General features: G+C 41.1%; 1 protein-coding gene across 2 annotated transcripts in view; it reads left to right on the top strand.

The window, feature by feature from the left end:
- LOC147718704 (integrator complex subunit 6-like) overlaps positions 1–15,110 on the top strand; it is a 340,537-nt gene that overhangs the window by 169,241 nt on the left and 156,186 nt on the right. For both annotated transcript variants that reach the window (XM_086918674.1, XM_086918675.1), the window contains exons 9-11: positions 6,319–6,451; positions 9,753–9,847; positions 14,511–14,621. In XM_086918674.1, the coding sequence (XP_086774800.1) occupies positions 6,319–6,451; positions 9,753–9,847; positions 14,511–14,621 (339 nt within the window). The remainder of the gene's footprint in view (positions 1–6,318; positions 6,452–9,752; positions 9,848–14,510; positions 14,622–15,110) is intronic.

Below are 15,110 nucleotides of genomic sequence, written 5' to 3'. Positions count from 1 at the left end.
ACGAGAAGAGGAGCTGGGTGTCGTCTGCATAGGATACGATCCGGGCCCCAAACGACTCCGCCAACGCCGCCAAAGGGGTCATGAAGATATTAAAGAGGGTCGGGCTCAAGATAGAGCCCTGGGGGACCCCAACTCCCAGAGGCGGCATCACGGCGGAATCTGGCGAGGCCCAGACCGTTTGCCGGCGGCCGGCTAGAAAGGACGAAAACCAGCTGAGCACCGTCCCCCGTAGTCCAATCTCACTGAGTCTGGTGAGCAGGCCATCATGGGGGACGGTGTCGAAGGCCGCCGACAAATCCAGCATCACCAGCATGGCCTTTCCCCCAGCATCCAGCACCCCTTTGATGGTTTCTGAGACCTCAAGGAGCGCAGTCTCCGTGCTGAGATTTGGGCGAAAGCCCGACTGGGTGGCATGCAGAATCTCATTCGTCTCTAGAAAATTGGACAGCACCGTCTGCACGTGCTTTTCTACAATTTTCGTGAGAGCTGGTAGCAGGGAGATAGGCCGGTAGTTGACTGGGGCCTTTGGATCCAGACCAGGCTTCTTAAGCAGCGGGATTCCAAGCCTGCGGAACCACTCCCTGGCTCAGCGAGAGATTCAGTAGCGGGTTAGCCAGTGGATTAATCACCTCGGCCAATTTCGCCAGAATTTTAGCAGGGCACGGGTCCAAGGGCGAGCCTGATTTCAAATTGCCCATAAGTGCTAAAGAGGCGGGCGCAGATATAGGTGGAAACACGCCCAACGTCACGCCTGGCGAGGCCGGGGGCGGTCGGTTGGCCTCAGAATTAATCAGCCCCGCGGGTACAGCCGGTGGAAAAGAATCCTGTATAAGTTGGATCTTGCTATTAAAAAAACTAGCCAGATCGGAGGCCCAGGAATCAGAGGGCCTCTCCTCAGAGATGTTAGACCGTGGAGATATAAATTCTCTAACTATAGAGAAAATCTCCTTACAGGAGTTGGAGGCAGCTTCTATCCTCCCTGCCAGGTAGGCTTTCTTGCCCAGGCGAATATCATCAGGGTTGAACATATCCTAGGAAATAGTGGGATCGTCACCGTCCACAGACTCTATTCTGGGACGTTTGGGGCTGCCTTCCTACCTCCAGGGTCTTCTGGGGCCCGGTTCATCCCCAGAGTCACCATTATCTTATTTCTCCCCGGCATCATCTCCTGAGGGAAGGAATTGGACATCATCTGGGGTAGTCCCAGAGTTTTCATGCTCTCTGTCATTGTGGGTACCTGCCCTTCTTTTAAAAAAGGCTAAGCATAGCCTCTCAAATGCGTCAGAGGGTGGTGCGTTGCTGTGTCCTTTAGGGACCACCTGTTTAGCATTAGAACCCCAGAATTCCTTGTGTTTCAGGGTTGCAAGTTGAAATGTTTGGGCTGATGAGCTAAAAAATAAAGAAGGAAAAATGCTTAATCTGAGCCTCCAGTGCTGACATAGAATTAAAAGTAATAGGAGGAATTGGTCTTGGGCCAATTACAAATCCATACCGGAGCTTCAATGATGTCCTGTTGCTGAGTCCCAGGAGGAGGCATGGATAGATGGAGGAATCAAAGGGGCTCCCTGTGAGCAGAGAGCTTCTTGGATGGCAGAAATTGACAGAGAATCTAACAATTCTTGACTGAACCCAGGCAGCTTGGTGACGTGGCCTATTAGGGCTACAGTGAATCAGTTCACAATTCGACGTTGGTGAGCCGGAAGATATTTCGTTCATGGTAGATCCAAGGGGTCGTGGGTAGAGCTAACATGCCAGCAAGTTGCAGTGTGGTCCTCATCTAATTTGTTTTAAAACTTCTGGAAAGGATTAGACTTTTGGTAAAGCTACATCTAAATTTGCAATAGTAAAAGCCTCTTGCCTTCTTCTTAGATCTCAGATACAGTAGCAGACCGGAGGCATACTCTGTGCCTCCTTGTGGAAACAGATCAGCTGTTATTTTGGCGGCAATGAAGAGGAAGATAATATAGTTTTTGACCAAAGCCTACTCAGCCAGTAGGAATAGGAGGCAATATTGAAAGTCAACTTGGCTCGTTAGAGAGCCAAGGTCCTTGTAGTATCCTACTTGCTAGACTGGGAATTCATAATGTAATTATGGTCTTAATCTTGCGTTAGCATGCTTGGATGATACCAAGCTTGGATGATACCAAGCTTAATAGATGTACGTAAAAGAGAAGTATCTATGTATTCAGAAATATCAGTGTTAGGTTTCATGCATGATGTGCTCTTTGAAAAAATAATTAATTGAATGGAACAGTTTTCGATAACGAACATAGAGGTAGTTTGTGGCTGGAGGGTTGTGCCTCAGTTCTGGGAAATTCCTTTGAACTGTGTGGTTTTCTTAATAAATATCGAGGGGCCGATTTCTATAGAACATAATAAAAAATGAGCATTTTGAGCTGGGAAGGAGATTATGGTGGCACAGGCCTGTTTCTTTTACCAATCTGTTACTTTAAATGTTACTTAAACTGAAATGGGAAGAAAATGTGTTGTTTTTGTGGGTTTCAGTGTTGTTTTTGTTACACAATACACCTCTCCAGTACTAATGCAATTCAATGCTAAAGTGTTCAGCTTAAGTATAGAAAAGGGGATTTATTCTAAGTACAACTCTGCTAAGGAAAATAAAATGCACTCTAAAGACTGTAACTTATTCTGCATAAAAATAGAGCTGCATTTGTTCTTAATCAAAAGCAAGTGCCCTTATGGAATCATTTCCTAATGTGATCCTTTTATATAAGAAATGCAGCACCTCGGATATAAATATACAGAAAACTTAAATGAAAAACATCCCAATGTTAGGATAGAAAGATTTGATAGTCCATGTTTCCATTCTCTTACCTAGAGGAATTCTGGGGAAATAAAAAATCTGATCATCATTGCTTACGTGTTATGAACTTGAAAATAATGGTAACATTTAATTTCTGCTTGGGATGTAGAGGCCTGTTTACATCAGGGTGCCCTAAGATTGTCAAAAGGACCCATGTACTGGATTTGGTATTGTCTCATTATTCACGTAAAGGTCCACCGCAAAGATTTTTCCATCAGCAGAGTTGGTAGTGGCTTCAGTGTTGGGGAAACTGCATTACCGTGATCTCTACTTGAGGAGCAGGAGAACTGAGTTTATAGGCTACTTTTTGGCAGATATTCACTGTGTTCCATCCTCTAAATGGAATGGAATGACCTCTTAGGACTAGATGGTCGTGTTGATCAGAGACTTGAGTGCTATCCAGGACATGGACTATCTCGGTAGTGTTATTTTTATTGAAAGTTTCAGATTTACAGAAGTCAGATGCGCAACAAAATGTAATCTCTCATTTTATCGTAAAGTGCATTTCTGAGACTGAATTATGTCAGCAACTTGAGTTCTCCAGGTGTGCACTGGGCAACAGGCACAGGAACAACATTTGTGGGCAGCTAGCACAGGTATTCTAGCAGTGCAGCACAGAACTGGCATCTGGTCTGCTTGCAAACGACAAAGCTCTGCGTGGACATTTTGTATAACTTACTCAACTATGTGCTGGGTAAACTGTGCAGCCTGTCTTCTTATGTAACAAAAGTTGCAGGGAGACCCTTGAGTGGCAGACTCAGAGCAGTGTGCATTGAGGCTGTGGCTGACAGGATACATCTTTTGTTCTCTACAAACACAGCGACACTTTTTTGTGAGGGGGCATGACTTGTGTGAAGCCAAGGGTGAGAGGGTATAGTTTTTGAAGCAGCTCAACTTCTGTTAACTGATGCCATCAGTTCTAGTGCACCACACTGAGAACGCAAAACCTAGTAGTTTACACAACAGGAGCTACCTGGACATACAGTGAGGAAGAACCTTCATAAGAGCAATATTTTGCACCAGACGCTATTTAAGTTCTTACCATTTGCTCCTTGCTCTAGAGGTCAGTAGAATAAATGTGTAACTGTGACAGGACATTTAGTTTGTATGATTATAGGTTGATACTGTATCTGAGTTTCCAAGACTACCACTTTCTGGAGTAAACAATAACAGTTCAACTTAGCTATCCTTGAAACGTCAAATAGATAAACGTTTATGTAAATGGAGTTCGGTAGCACCTCATGTGATGGGACATCAGTTGTAAATGATAGAACCCACCATAGACACTGCGGAGTAAACACTTGATTCCCACACCTCAGGAGTAGGAAAGACTTCCTTGCATCAACCCAGTTGCACACTCAAACATGCATTTGCAATAGCTTAAACTTGCGTAATGCACGACCTATTGCATTGCAAATGCTTGTCTTTAAAGCATGTTGATGTACCCCTCTCACCTCCCATATTCTTTGAAAATCCCTGTTTCAACAAACGTGTCATCTGACCGAAGCCCCTCAATTTCCTCGCGATTGGGCGTTCTTCTGTAACTAGGTGACAAACACTGCTTGGTACAGAGGGTGGCAGCGAGTGCACTGCTCTCATTGCTCAGGTAAAGAAGGCACGGACAACGGGAGGGAGGGTGGAGGTGTTAAAGAAGGCACAACAATGGAAGGGAAGGTAGGGGGTGTTAAAGAAGGCACGGACAATGGGAGGGAGGGTGGTGGGTAAAGAAGGCACAGACAACGGGAGGGGTGGCGGGGGTAAAGAAGGCATGGACAAGGGGAGGGAGGGTGGGGTTGTAAATAAGGCACCACGGATTGAATGTAAGCAAAACACTTCGTGCCTTCAGAAAGACAAACACAATAAGGAAAATAGTGCTTAAAGACTAAATAACAGATACCGTGTAATAACCAAAGCAAAAGGGCCAGTTGCCATGGGAGGTGACAAATGAAGAGGAGGCGGTACTAAGAAGTGACTAACAAACCTTTTCACGAATCACAAGCCAGCATTTAGCAAGGAGAATGACACAAGCCAATGGAAACAATGGACAGCGAGTGGGCGGGGCTTCTATTCCCTAATCCACTACAAGTCTAGCAGAGGATCCCACGCTTGCTGACTCTAGGCTCGACCTTAAAAGGACTAGGTGAGGGATGCTATTTTCAGGAGCACTCAGAAAGAGTGAAGAATATTTGGTTTTCTGCAGCAAAGGAACATAATTGCAATAAACCTACTTACAAAGACTAAGGCCTTCATCCTGAGTTGATTCTGAGTTGATCAGAAACGGTTGAGGTATTTACCACACTACCCTAGGATGAGATATTTACAGGGTACTGTAAGTAACTACTATTCCAAGTAAAACTCACTGTTACAATCCCTGTGTTCGGTTTGGAAAAGAGTTGGAATTGGCAACTAAACTTGAAATTGCAGCCTCTGAGTTATTAAAGGCTTGATAAATCAATTTACCAGAACCTTCAAAAAGAATGGAAATTCCTGTTAGAACATCTTGGTTGTCTTCTCTGCTTTCACTTGTTGTATAACTTTTGTTCACTGAATACTTTTAGAGGTTAGAGCCAGCGTTTTTAGTTATGTAGAGCCTTTTCAGAAAATAACAGGTTTTTTGGTTGGATCGGATAATGTCCATGTGACAAAGTGGGGCGTCTATTGAGGGACCTTCGGGTTGGTATACGTTGCTGTATAATTGAAACTGAAAATGTTTTCATAGGAATCTGACGGGACAACAATCTCACAAAGGATCACAGATTAATTAAGTGACCTGTTGGGAAATACTGATGGAACTCTTTAGGCATACTTGAGACAAAATTATTTAATTATATTTGATAATATTTCGGGATAGAGACATTTAAAGGTGTGCAATGCTTGTAAGAAGGGCTACCCACAAATCTATTTTACACACACTAACCACGGCAAAGCAGCCTCATACTTGATCTCAGGTTGTAATTGTTGGAATTCTATATCCTTGTTCTGAAGAAAAGGTCTAATGTATAGAATTCTTTACCTGGTTTATAAATATCTGAATAGAAATGTTGCATCTAGTCTAACAGTTAAATGGAAATGAAAAGTTCCCCGTACGTACATTACACATTTGTTTGAATCATTGCACATGAGCATTTCTCTGTGGGTCTATGTCCGCTCTGGTGCATTGCTGGTTTCCGGGAGGGTTCATGATCATGAGCCATGCATTACACTCCCAAAATGAAATAAAGCCTTTGAAGAAAGGGGAATGGGTACTTTGAAATTGAGACCCCGATTATGAAACACATTTCCTCTGTTGCTGAAGATCTGCTCGTGTTTCAGAGAGGACTGACTACTATTCATCTCGTATATTTATTTAGAGTGTTCCCTAGATGGGACTACCTTTGTATCATTTAATGTCTTTCGTTTAATGCCTTGCTGATGTTGGGGATGCATTAAAAAATGGTTTTTATAGGAGAGATTTCCAAAATTGATTAATCAACTTTTGTTGATTTGTTTTTCAGGTATTTGTGACCAGTAGTGGAAAATATAGTGAAGTTGGACATCCGTTTGGCTATCTAAAAGCAAGCACTACTTTAACCTGTGTGAACCTTTTTGTGATGCCCTATAACTTTCCTGTGCTGCTGCCTCTGCTAGGTACATGGAAATTGATGCAAGGTTTCTTCATTTGAAGTGCATGACTAAAGAAATGTTCAAGTGGTTTCAATTTAAGTACTCCCATCTAAACTGAGATACCAACTTAAATTCTGAGCGAAAGTACGAATCTAATACTCTTTTAAGCAATTTTACACTTTTGAGTAAGTGCACTATATTTCGGTATTCACAAACTGCTCTTTTGTAGCAACTTGCCCTATTGTAGAAAGTTCAGTACTACACATGGCCAACCACTGGTACTGCAACACTCTCCCATAGAAAATTATGATGGTAGGAATTTACTACAAAAGTGTAAACTGCTATAAAAGTGCAGTTTTTGAATACTGAAAGCAGTAATAATAATAATATGCCCATTAATAAAGCGCTTGCCTACGCCTAACAATGTGTCCCAGCGCTAAAAGATGAAGAGCCAGAGTGGGACATCACCAACTAAAACATCAGCCCTATTAAAAGACAGTTAAGAGGGTTCCCCGTAAGGAAGGTGTATTGTACTAGACATACACTGAAGTAAGATTACCAAAGGAATCATTTAGACAAACATAAACAATAATTTTGGAATTGGTATATGTGATTTATTACCAAAACACAGCGTAAACGCTGATGACAATTAATGAATCAATTTATGCAAATTGACAAGCCCCAAGAGAAGGAAGGAAAGGTAGTGCTCTGGGAAGTGAAAAAGGAGTAAGAAATATTGACACAGTGTTAAGAAGGTTAACATCCAAATTTAGTAACAGTACAAAACAATTACAATACAAGTGCCAAAAAATGAATAAGGCAAATTTCACACATAGTCAATAGATCATATTCAACGGTCACAGCTAATTGCTTGACGGATTGGGGGTGTGCCGGAATCTCAAGGAAGAAAAAAGTCGACGTTTCGACCCCTAATAGTAGGCTAATTAAAGTCCTTAAGCGGGGTCTTCATCAGGACGTCATACTGGAGAGAAGGGGGGAGGGGCAGATCTGTGTGAAAAATAATTAGATTTTAGTACATAATAAGGACGACAGTTGTTCATCCTATCTTAGGATGGAAGGTGTATTGTACTAGACATACACTGAAGTAAGATTACCAAAGGAATCATTTAGACAAACATAAACAATAATTTTGGAATTGGTATATCCTAAGATAGGATGAACAACTGTCGTCCTTATTATGTACTAAAATCTAATTATTTTTCACACAGATCTGCCCCTCCCCCCTTCTCTCCAGTATGACGTCCTGATGAAGACCCCGCTTAAGGACTTTAATTAGCCTACTATTAGGGGTCGAAACGTCGACTTTTTTCTTCCTTGAGATTCCGGCACACCCCCAATCCGTCAAGCAATTAGCTGTGACCGTTGAATATGATCTATTGACTATGTGTGAAATTTGCCTTATTAATTTTTTGGCACTTGTATTGTAATTGTTTTGTACTGTTACTAAATTTGGATGTTCACCTTCTTAACACTGTGTCAATATTTCTTACTCCTTTTTCACTTCCCAGAGCACTACCTTTCCTTCCTTCTCTTGGGGCTTGTCAATTTGCATAAATTGATTCATTAATTGTCATCAGCGTTTACGCTGTGTTTTGGTAATAAATCACATATACCAATTCCAAAATTATTGTTTATGTTTGTCTAAATGATTCCTTTGGTAATCTTACTTCAGTGTATGTCTAGTACAATACACCTTCCTTACGGGGACCCCTCTTATATGTACAACGTAGCACCCAGGTCCCCGTGACTGCATGGGTTCAACCCCCTTTTTGTATAACCTATTAAAAGACAGAGCAGAAAGCTGAGATAAGGGCGCATGTTAAAACAGTGCGGAATAACCAGGTTTTAAGCCTCTTTTGAAACAACAGTTGCGACTGTTCATCCTTAGATAAAGAGGTGGTGAATGCCAAGCTTTTGCAGCTAGAAAAGCAAAAGAGGGACCGCCCCACTTAACTTTTCTCACCTGTGGTATAACTTTTCTCACCTGTGGTATAACTGCCAGATTTGTGCCTGAAGATCTAAGACTACGGCAGGATTGGTGTCTTGTCACCAAAGAGGTCAGATATCGTGTGCCCCTATCATTAAAGATTCTATGGCAGAAGCCAGTGGCTTTAAGTAGAATTCCCTTAAGTCGCAACCAATACAAAGTCGCCAAAGCTGGCCCTGTAGGAGCACGCCTTGGGTGATTTAACACTAAGCGGGCCCCAGCAGTTTGATCTCTCTGTAATTTCTGAAGTCTACCTTTGGTTACCCCGAGAAATAGGACATTTCAGTTATCTAGCAGCGAAGTAGCTGATGCCTGTTAAATGATTTTCCTGACAGAGAGAGAGAGGAAGAAGCTGAAAGATCTCCCTTAGCATTTTCAAGGTGTTAAAGCATTTACCTGCCATGGCAGTTATCTGATGTTCAAGAGATAGCGCTGGGTTCAGCCAAACTCCCAAGTTCTTTACTTTGTCCTTCAGAACTGGAGTAGAGCCAATTACATCGGGCCACCATGCTGATGTTCAGTTGGAGGGGTTTTCCCCACAATGAGAACCTCCGTTTTATTAGCATTTAGTTTAAGGCAGCTATTGGTCATCTAGTTGGCCACCTCCACCAAACAGCTTTCACATTAGGCACCTGTTCCATCTGTCTCTTGAGATAAGGTGACTATGAATTGAGTGTCCTCTGCCTAAGACACAGTAGTAACATTGTGACACTCAAGTTCCGTAAACCTGCTCAAAATTGTAAGGTACTACAAAAGTACAGTTTGTGAATAGCACTTTCTAGTAAGTTTTGTAGTACTGTTGTAGTACTACAAAGCACAGTACAAAGTGCAGTTTGTATATGATGCCCAACATGTTTGCAAAGTTGTCTGTACATTTTTCATCATCCATGTGTTGATCGTAATGCGGGGTGTTAGAGAATTACTCATTGAGAAAAAATATTATGGATAAATGTTTTTTTGTATAATTTGATACCTACTATGATATATCGATAACGAGAAAAAAAGACTACTTCATATTATTTTGATGGTTTTGAACTGTACATTTTATGCTATTCAAAATAAGTATTGAATTGTTAAGACTACAAACGCCAACTGTAGTTGCACACACACACAATCTAGAAATTGAAAACATTATTTTGCTCTGAGCTTTATGCCTAATACACTACATGTATTTCAGGAAACTAAACATTTACTACATATGCCTGTTCCCTTTTTTTACTGTCCCCTTGTTGCTAGTTTCAGTACATATCTATCATTATGTTAGACTGTTTGATAACAGAAACGATAATTATATTGTATCTCTATATTTTGTTCCAGATGATTTGTTTAAAGTGCACAAACTGAAACCAGACGTTAAGTGGCGTCGTGCGTTTGACTGCTATTTGAAAACAATACCTCCTTACTTTTTATTGGTATGTACATCTATATTTTTGTATCCGCCATAAAGGTTTTTGATCTGTGTGTATTTAAACAATTTTTGATATGGGCGGCAATTTCTGCTAACAAAAATATCCATAGACCCTTAATCTATAGAGGGTTTAAGCCAATTCAATAAAGGATCACTATCTAAGGGACCTGTCCATTTCTTTTGCTCAAGAAATATGTGTGGACATTTTCATGCAGTTTATCCTTGTCGGATTTTAATAAAGGTAGCAGTGAGTATCTAAGGGCTAGATGTACGTACGAAAATGCTATTTTGTATTTCCTAAATAGCGACTCCTTAGAAATCTCAAGGCACTAGGTCTCATTTCCTAAATGCACAATTCACATTTAGGAAATGCTATGTACACGTGCACATGAATCGCAATAGGTAATCCCTATTTGCACTTTCCTATTTAGGATATCACAAATTGAGATCTCTACTGGGTAGAAATCACAATTTGCGACAGCTTAGAAGGCTTTGTACATATGAAAAGCTCATTTAACATTTCTTAACAGCCCGAAATAACAAATTCGGTCCTCTAAGAAATGCTAAATGGCTTCATACATCTGACCCTTTGTGTATAATTGGAATCTCTGTATAGGTAAATTGCTCTGATCTGATTCAGCTTTTCTGAATATTATGTTGCATGTTTTTAATGGAAGGTTTGTTATGTTCTGTGGATGGAGTGTGCTACTGTGCCATTGTTCTCTCCTAATGCCTGCTGACTGAATTAGCGGTCAGTCAGTTGGACTGTGGAGAGTGTACATGTGTTTTTGTTTGAGGGGGAGTGCTGGAGTGAGTACTTGTTTGTAATGGGTGTGTCAAAGATGGCATTGACTTGAAGTGTCATTTGGAAGCAGTTGGAAGTGCTGAGGGTTTCGTTCTCCCTCTCTACCCATGAATGATGAATGATTTATTGGCAGACCCGTTCTAAATTATTGGAGAAGATACCCTTCTGACTCTTTCTCCAAATCACCTTTTGTAAAATAAGCATTTTCTCTTGTTTTATCTGAAACTAGACAAGTGCATAAGGCATATGCTTTGTGTTTAGAATCGAAGTAAGCTCCAGCATTACATTTTAGAACAGTTGTGGGATAGTACTGGAAGGATAATGTCAACCTTAGGATTAATGTTTTAGTGACTGACCATGGTTTTTTGGGTGCTTAATAAACACAATCTCCCAAGGATGGTTCAAGAAAATACGTAACCTGGCAGGGAAGACTGACATAAACATAGGATGGCTACCACACTCTGGGTCATATGGACACTGTCACCTGTTCTGACCTTTCACCCTCAAATCATTGAGTTCAGGTGCGGTAGTCTAATTAGATAAGTGGAGGCAAACAAAACCTGCAACACTGATTAGTCTACCATACAATAGTTAAGAATTGGAAACCCGTATTCGACATGATCTGGTGGAAATGGTCGCACTAGATGAAAGACATGGGAAATCGCCTTAAACTTTACATAGGCTTTATCCATTACATTTTGTTTCAAGTTCAAGGGTAAAAACATGGAACTTCCTTTGGAGGTTTGCCATTATCTCTGCTTAAATGGAACCACCCCAGGTAGGACATCTCATGAAAAACTGTGTTTACCTTACAAATCTAAAGCAGATACATACTCTGCCATGTTAGAAAAAGAAAATATGCTCATTAAATATACAGAATAAAGTGAATGTTGAAACAGGGATGTGACTTTCTGGAGAGAAACTCCAGTTGCTGTGGTTATTGCTCTTGCAAGGTTTTCTCAGAAATATAATCTTAACTCGGGTTCAAAGGAATCGCACTGCACTTCATAAGAACGCGGTGCCAGGAAAGTTATTGGAGTAGAGACGTCAGGTTAAGGTGAATGCTGAATTTATGGCAATAGAGGACAGCCATGAGGTTTATTTTTGCACATATTTGGTTGTGGTTTCTTAGGTGGACTCAGTGAGCAGACTTATGCATGAAAACATGCATAACAAGCTGACTTTGTGGGGCCTTTGTCCCTTCTGGGTAACCTACACTTAAGTTCACTTGCCATTTGTTTATATATTTCAGTAATATAATAAATATGGTTAGTTCAAATGTTTATGCAAACTAGAAAATGAATGGCAAAAATGTAACCTCTGTAGGTAATCAGAATAAAGTAGTGGAGGCAATTTGAGAAATAGAAAGGTGAACAATCAACTGAAAATTTGAAATGTTATTTTAGGGTTCTGGTATGAGTGAACAAGCCGCATTCTCAGGCTGCCCACACTCAGAACATGAAAACGTTAGATGCTCTCTCCTATGTGCTGAATGACGTTTACAGCGTATGAAAGGGTACTATGCCTAGAGGTATTAAGACATGTGGTTTGTTTCATACAATGACCCTTTCTGCCTCTTCACTGTACTGCACACAGAGGAATGTGCTGTACTAGTTTAACCCCTTTACTGCTAAGGCATTATTCTTCTGCTCATATAATTTCCATTGAAATCAATGGAAAGTCCATGACGAGTTACCCTTGTCATTAGCGGCGAAGAGGTTAACCAGTCTCCTAACAATAAGTCCATCCTGCCATCCAGATGGATCAAAAGAGTCAATCAGCAGCACAAGAAACTCTGTTCATGCCACAGCTATACATGTGCATGCCGAGTCAACCCTCTACCAATCCCCTCACTTAAACTCATTCCTACCATCCATTCAGATCAAAAGAGCCATGGAGTGGTGCTAGAGGCTCCATCGCTCCAGCACCACCCAACACACAGTGGTCATGTGACTGCTACCATTCTGCATCTGCTGATCTTTCTTACATTTGCAGCATCCTGGGTGTCCCTACACTAGGCCTGGGCGGTGAACTTCGCTCAGCTCACAGTTTTCTGCACTCCGCGCTCTGCAGGGAAAGAACATAGGCCCTGGGTACCTGGTTGGCAGGAACCCAGGGCACACTCAAAGTACATCAACAGTTTGGCAAAAACTGGGGGCAACCATGCAAAAAGGGGCACTTTCCTACAGTTATCAAAATACTGAAGGAACTATACTGGCTTCCCGCCCAGGCTCTCATCATATTCAAAACCAGCTACATCACCTACATGGCCATTAGAAACAGTACCCTAACACACCTGAGCAAGAAACTAACCACCTCCTATGGCCATCACAACACCTAGTACCATGACATTGCCAGATCAAAGACCAATAGATGCAGTATAGAGAAAAAAATTGAAGGCAAGCCTTCTCCGTTCATGCTAACAAAATCTGTAGCAAGGTAACCACTGATGTCTCTACAGCTCTTTCAATTCAGGTACAAATTGAAGATTTATTCAGTTATCATTACTTCATCACACTCTGGGAACTGCCTGTCTCCTTGCTCATGAATACCTGTATCATTCATAGGACTGTTGCACCTGTTCAGTGCTCTTTTGCTTCCCAGCTAGAGATCCAGCGAGCAAATTGTTTGCACTGTAGCCTTGTACTTTCCATCTCATTGGGTCAAATTGGCCTACCCTATCCTCTTGTCATGAAGTAATTCCAAAATCTTAGGGTACTACTCGAACTTGAAATGCCACTGTTAACGGGAATTCTCCACATCTACAATTACCTCCACCTTCATGCACAGGACTACTGGTCAAAACTATTAACAAACTGATTTAAATTAGATTTTGTTGAACATATCTTCTAAACACGCATTCCTATTCTGAATTGAAATTCAAAGCAATTCATAAAAATGTGTCAGTGGCATAATATTCTGGTAGGATTTAAATGGAAAGCTTCAGGGGGAGACCTCATCTGTGATTTTGGCAAAGAGATTCAGGCTGCTGAATCCTAGCCTGGTGGAACTCCTTGTGTTCAAGCAGGCATGATTTTTGTAAGATGTGCTCATCTGCTTACATTCATAATGGGCTTTTCCAGTGATAGTTGGCCCTGTTGAAGATAGTTATCTGTACGCCCATGAAAGAGCGCAATCTACACATGAGAAATGGCAAGACCTTCCTATATCAGATATTCCAACAGGGATCTGGAGACTGAGTTTGCTAGCTCTGTTAATTCAGATGGCATTTCCGAGTAGACCTTGGTAGGAGCACATTCACCTCATATGGATGAGCCTAAATAGGCATTTTCTACAGATCAACTTCTTTATTGAAAGGGGGACAGGAAGTGAAGACTTTGACTCCAGACCGTGATCAGGACGGGTCTATTCGGGGACTGCTTTTTCCAGCCTTGGGCGAGATGAGCTCTTGTTTCGCATTGGGTTAGCCACTTGTCTTTTTTCCAGTAGATATTTATGCATTTCCATTGCAAATTGCAGTTTAGTTTTGATATTCTAACTGGTCTAGGAGACAATGTTATTCACCCTAGACAGCATCTATAAATTTATGAGCTTTATGCCACATATCCCCTCAATCCCTGCTTAGTCATACAAAGATAAAAATCAGTATGGGTAAGCGGCCATTTGGTAAGCAGCTGTAAAGGTTGTCTCTTATGTTTGAGGTTTGGGAACTAACAAGTTATCAGATTCTACTTGGTATGTCACTGTTACAGATGGACACAAAATGCTCTTATGTTTGAAAACAAGTTTGCAATTTCCGTTTTGTTCCTTGTAAACTATTTATGGCATCTGAACACGCTTTAACCTTGCTTATCAAGGTGCATTATGTTTCAGAATGTTTTATATTTTGTTTTCCTTCTAGCCATTAAAGAAAGCACTGAGGGTGATGGGGGCTCCAAATCTGATACCTGATCACCTAGATTGTGGACTTAGCTACAGTGTTATTTGCTACTTGAAGAAACTCGGCCAGCAGGTAATTTTGCTTTCATACTACAATTAACTGTCAAAGATACTTCAGTGTGTTGTTATGTACGGTTGGTTATTAAAGTTGTTATTTTTAGTTTTTGCCACAGTTTTCATTATATGGCTCTTAATTTTAAAATGTATTTAGTACTTGCGTTTGTGGCATTTAGTAGCATGTTTAACATAGATTGTGTTCTTCTATTTGATAGTGGTATTCTAGGTGTTCTAACTAAAGTTTGTCGTCTATATGTATGTATTTTTTATATGTAAGCACCAGTTTTTGTGACACTTTCAGCAAAGCCACTTCATACCTATTTCAAAAACGTTTTCCATATTTGGGTGTTCCAAAGTTGAGGCCATAATACTAAATACATTATCTGATAGAGACTTATAGCTGCAGATTCCTTGCCTTTGAATTTCCCAGGTGTCAGGCTGGATCCTAGAAACGTTTGCTGACCAATACCCCTTGTGCGCATCGTCGGGTGACTCCATTCGGCTC

The sequence above is a fragment of the Lissotriton vulgaris genome, chromosome 4_1 (assembly GCF_964263255.1).
Source record: "Lissotriton vulgaris chromosome 4_1, aLisVul1.2, whole genome shotgun sequence".
NCBI lineage: Eukaryota > Metazoa > Chordata > Amphibia > Caudata > Salamandridae > Lissotriton > Lissotriton vulgaris.
Note: the sequence above shows the minus strand (reverse complement) of the source record. Positions and strands in the feature narration are given on the sequence as shown.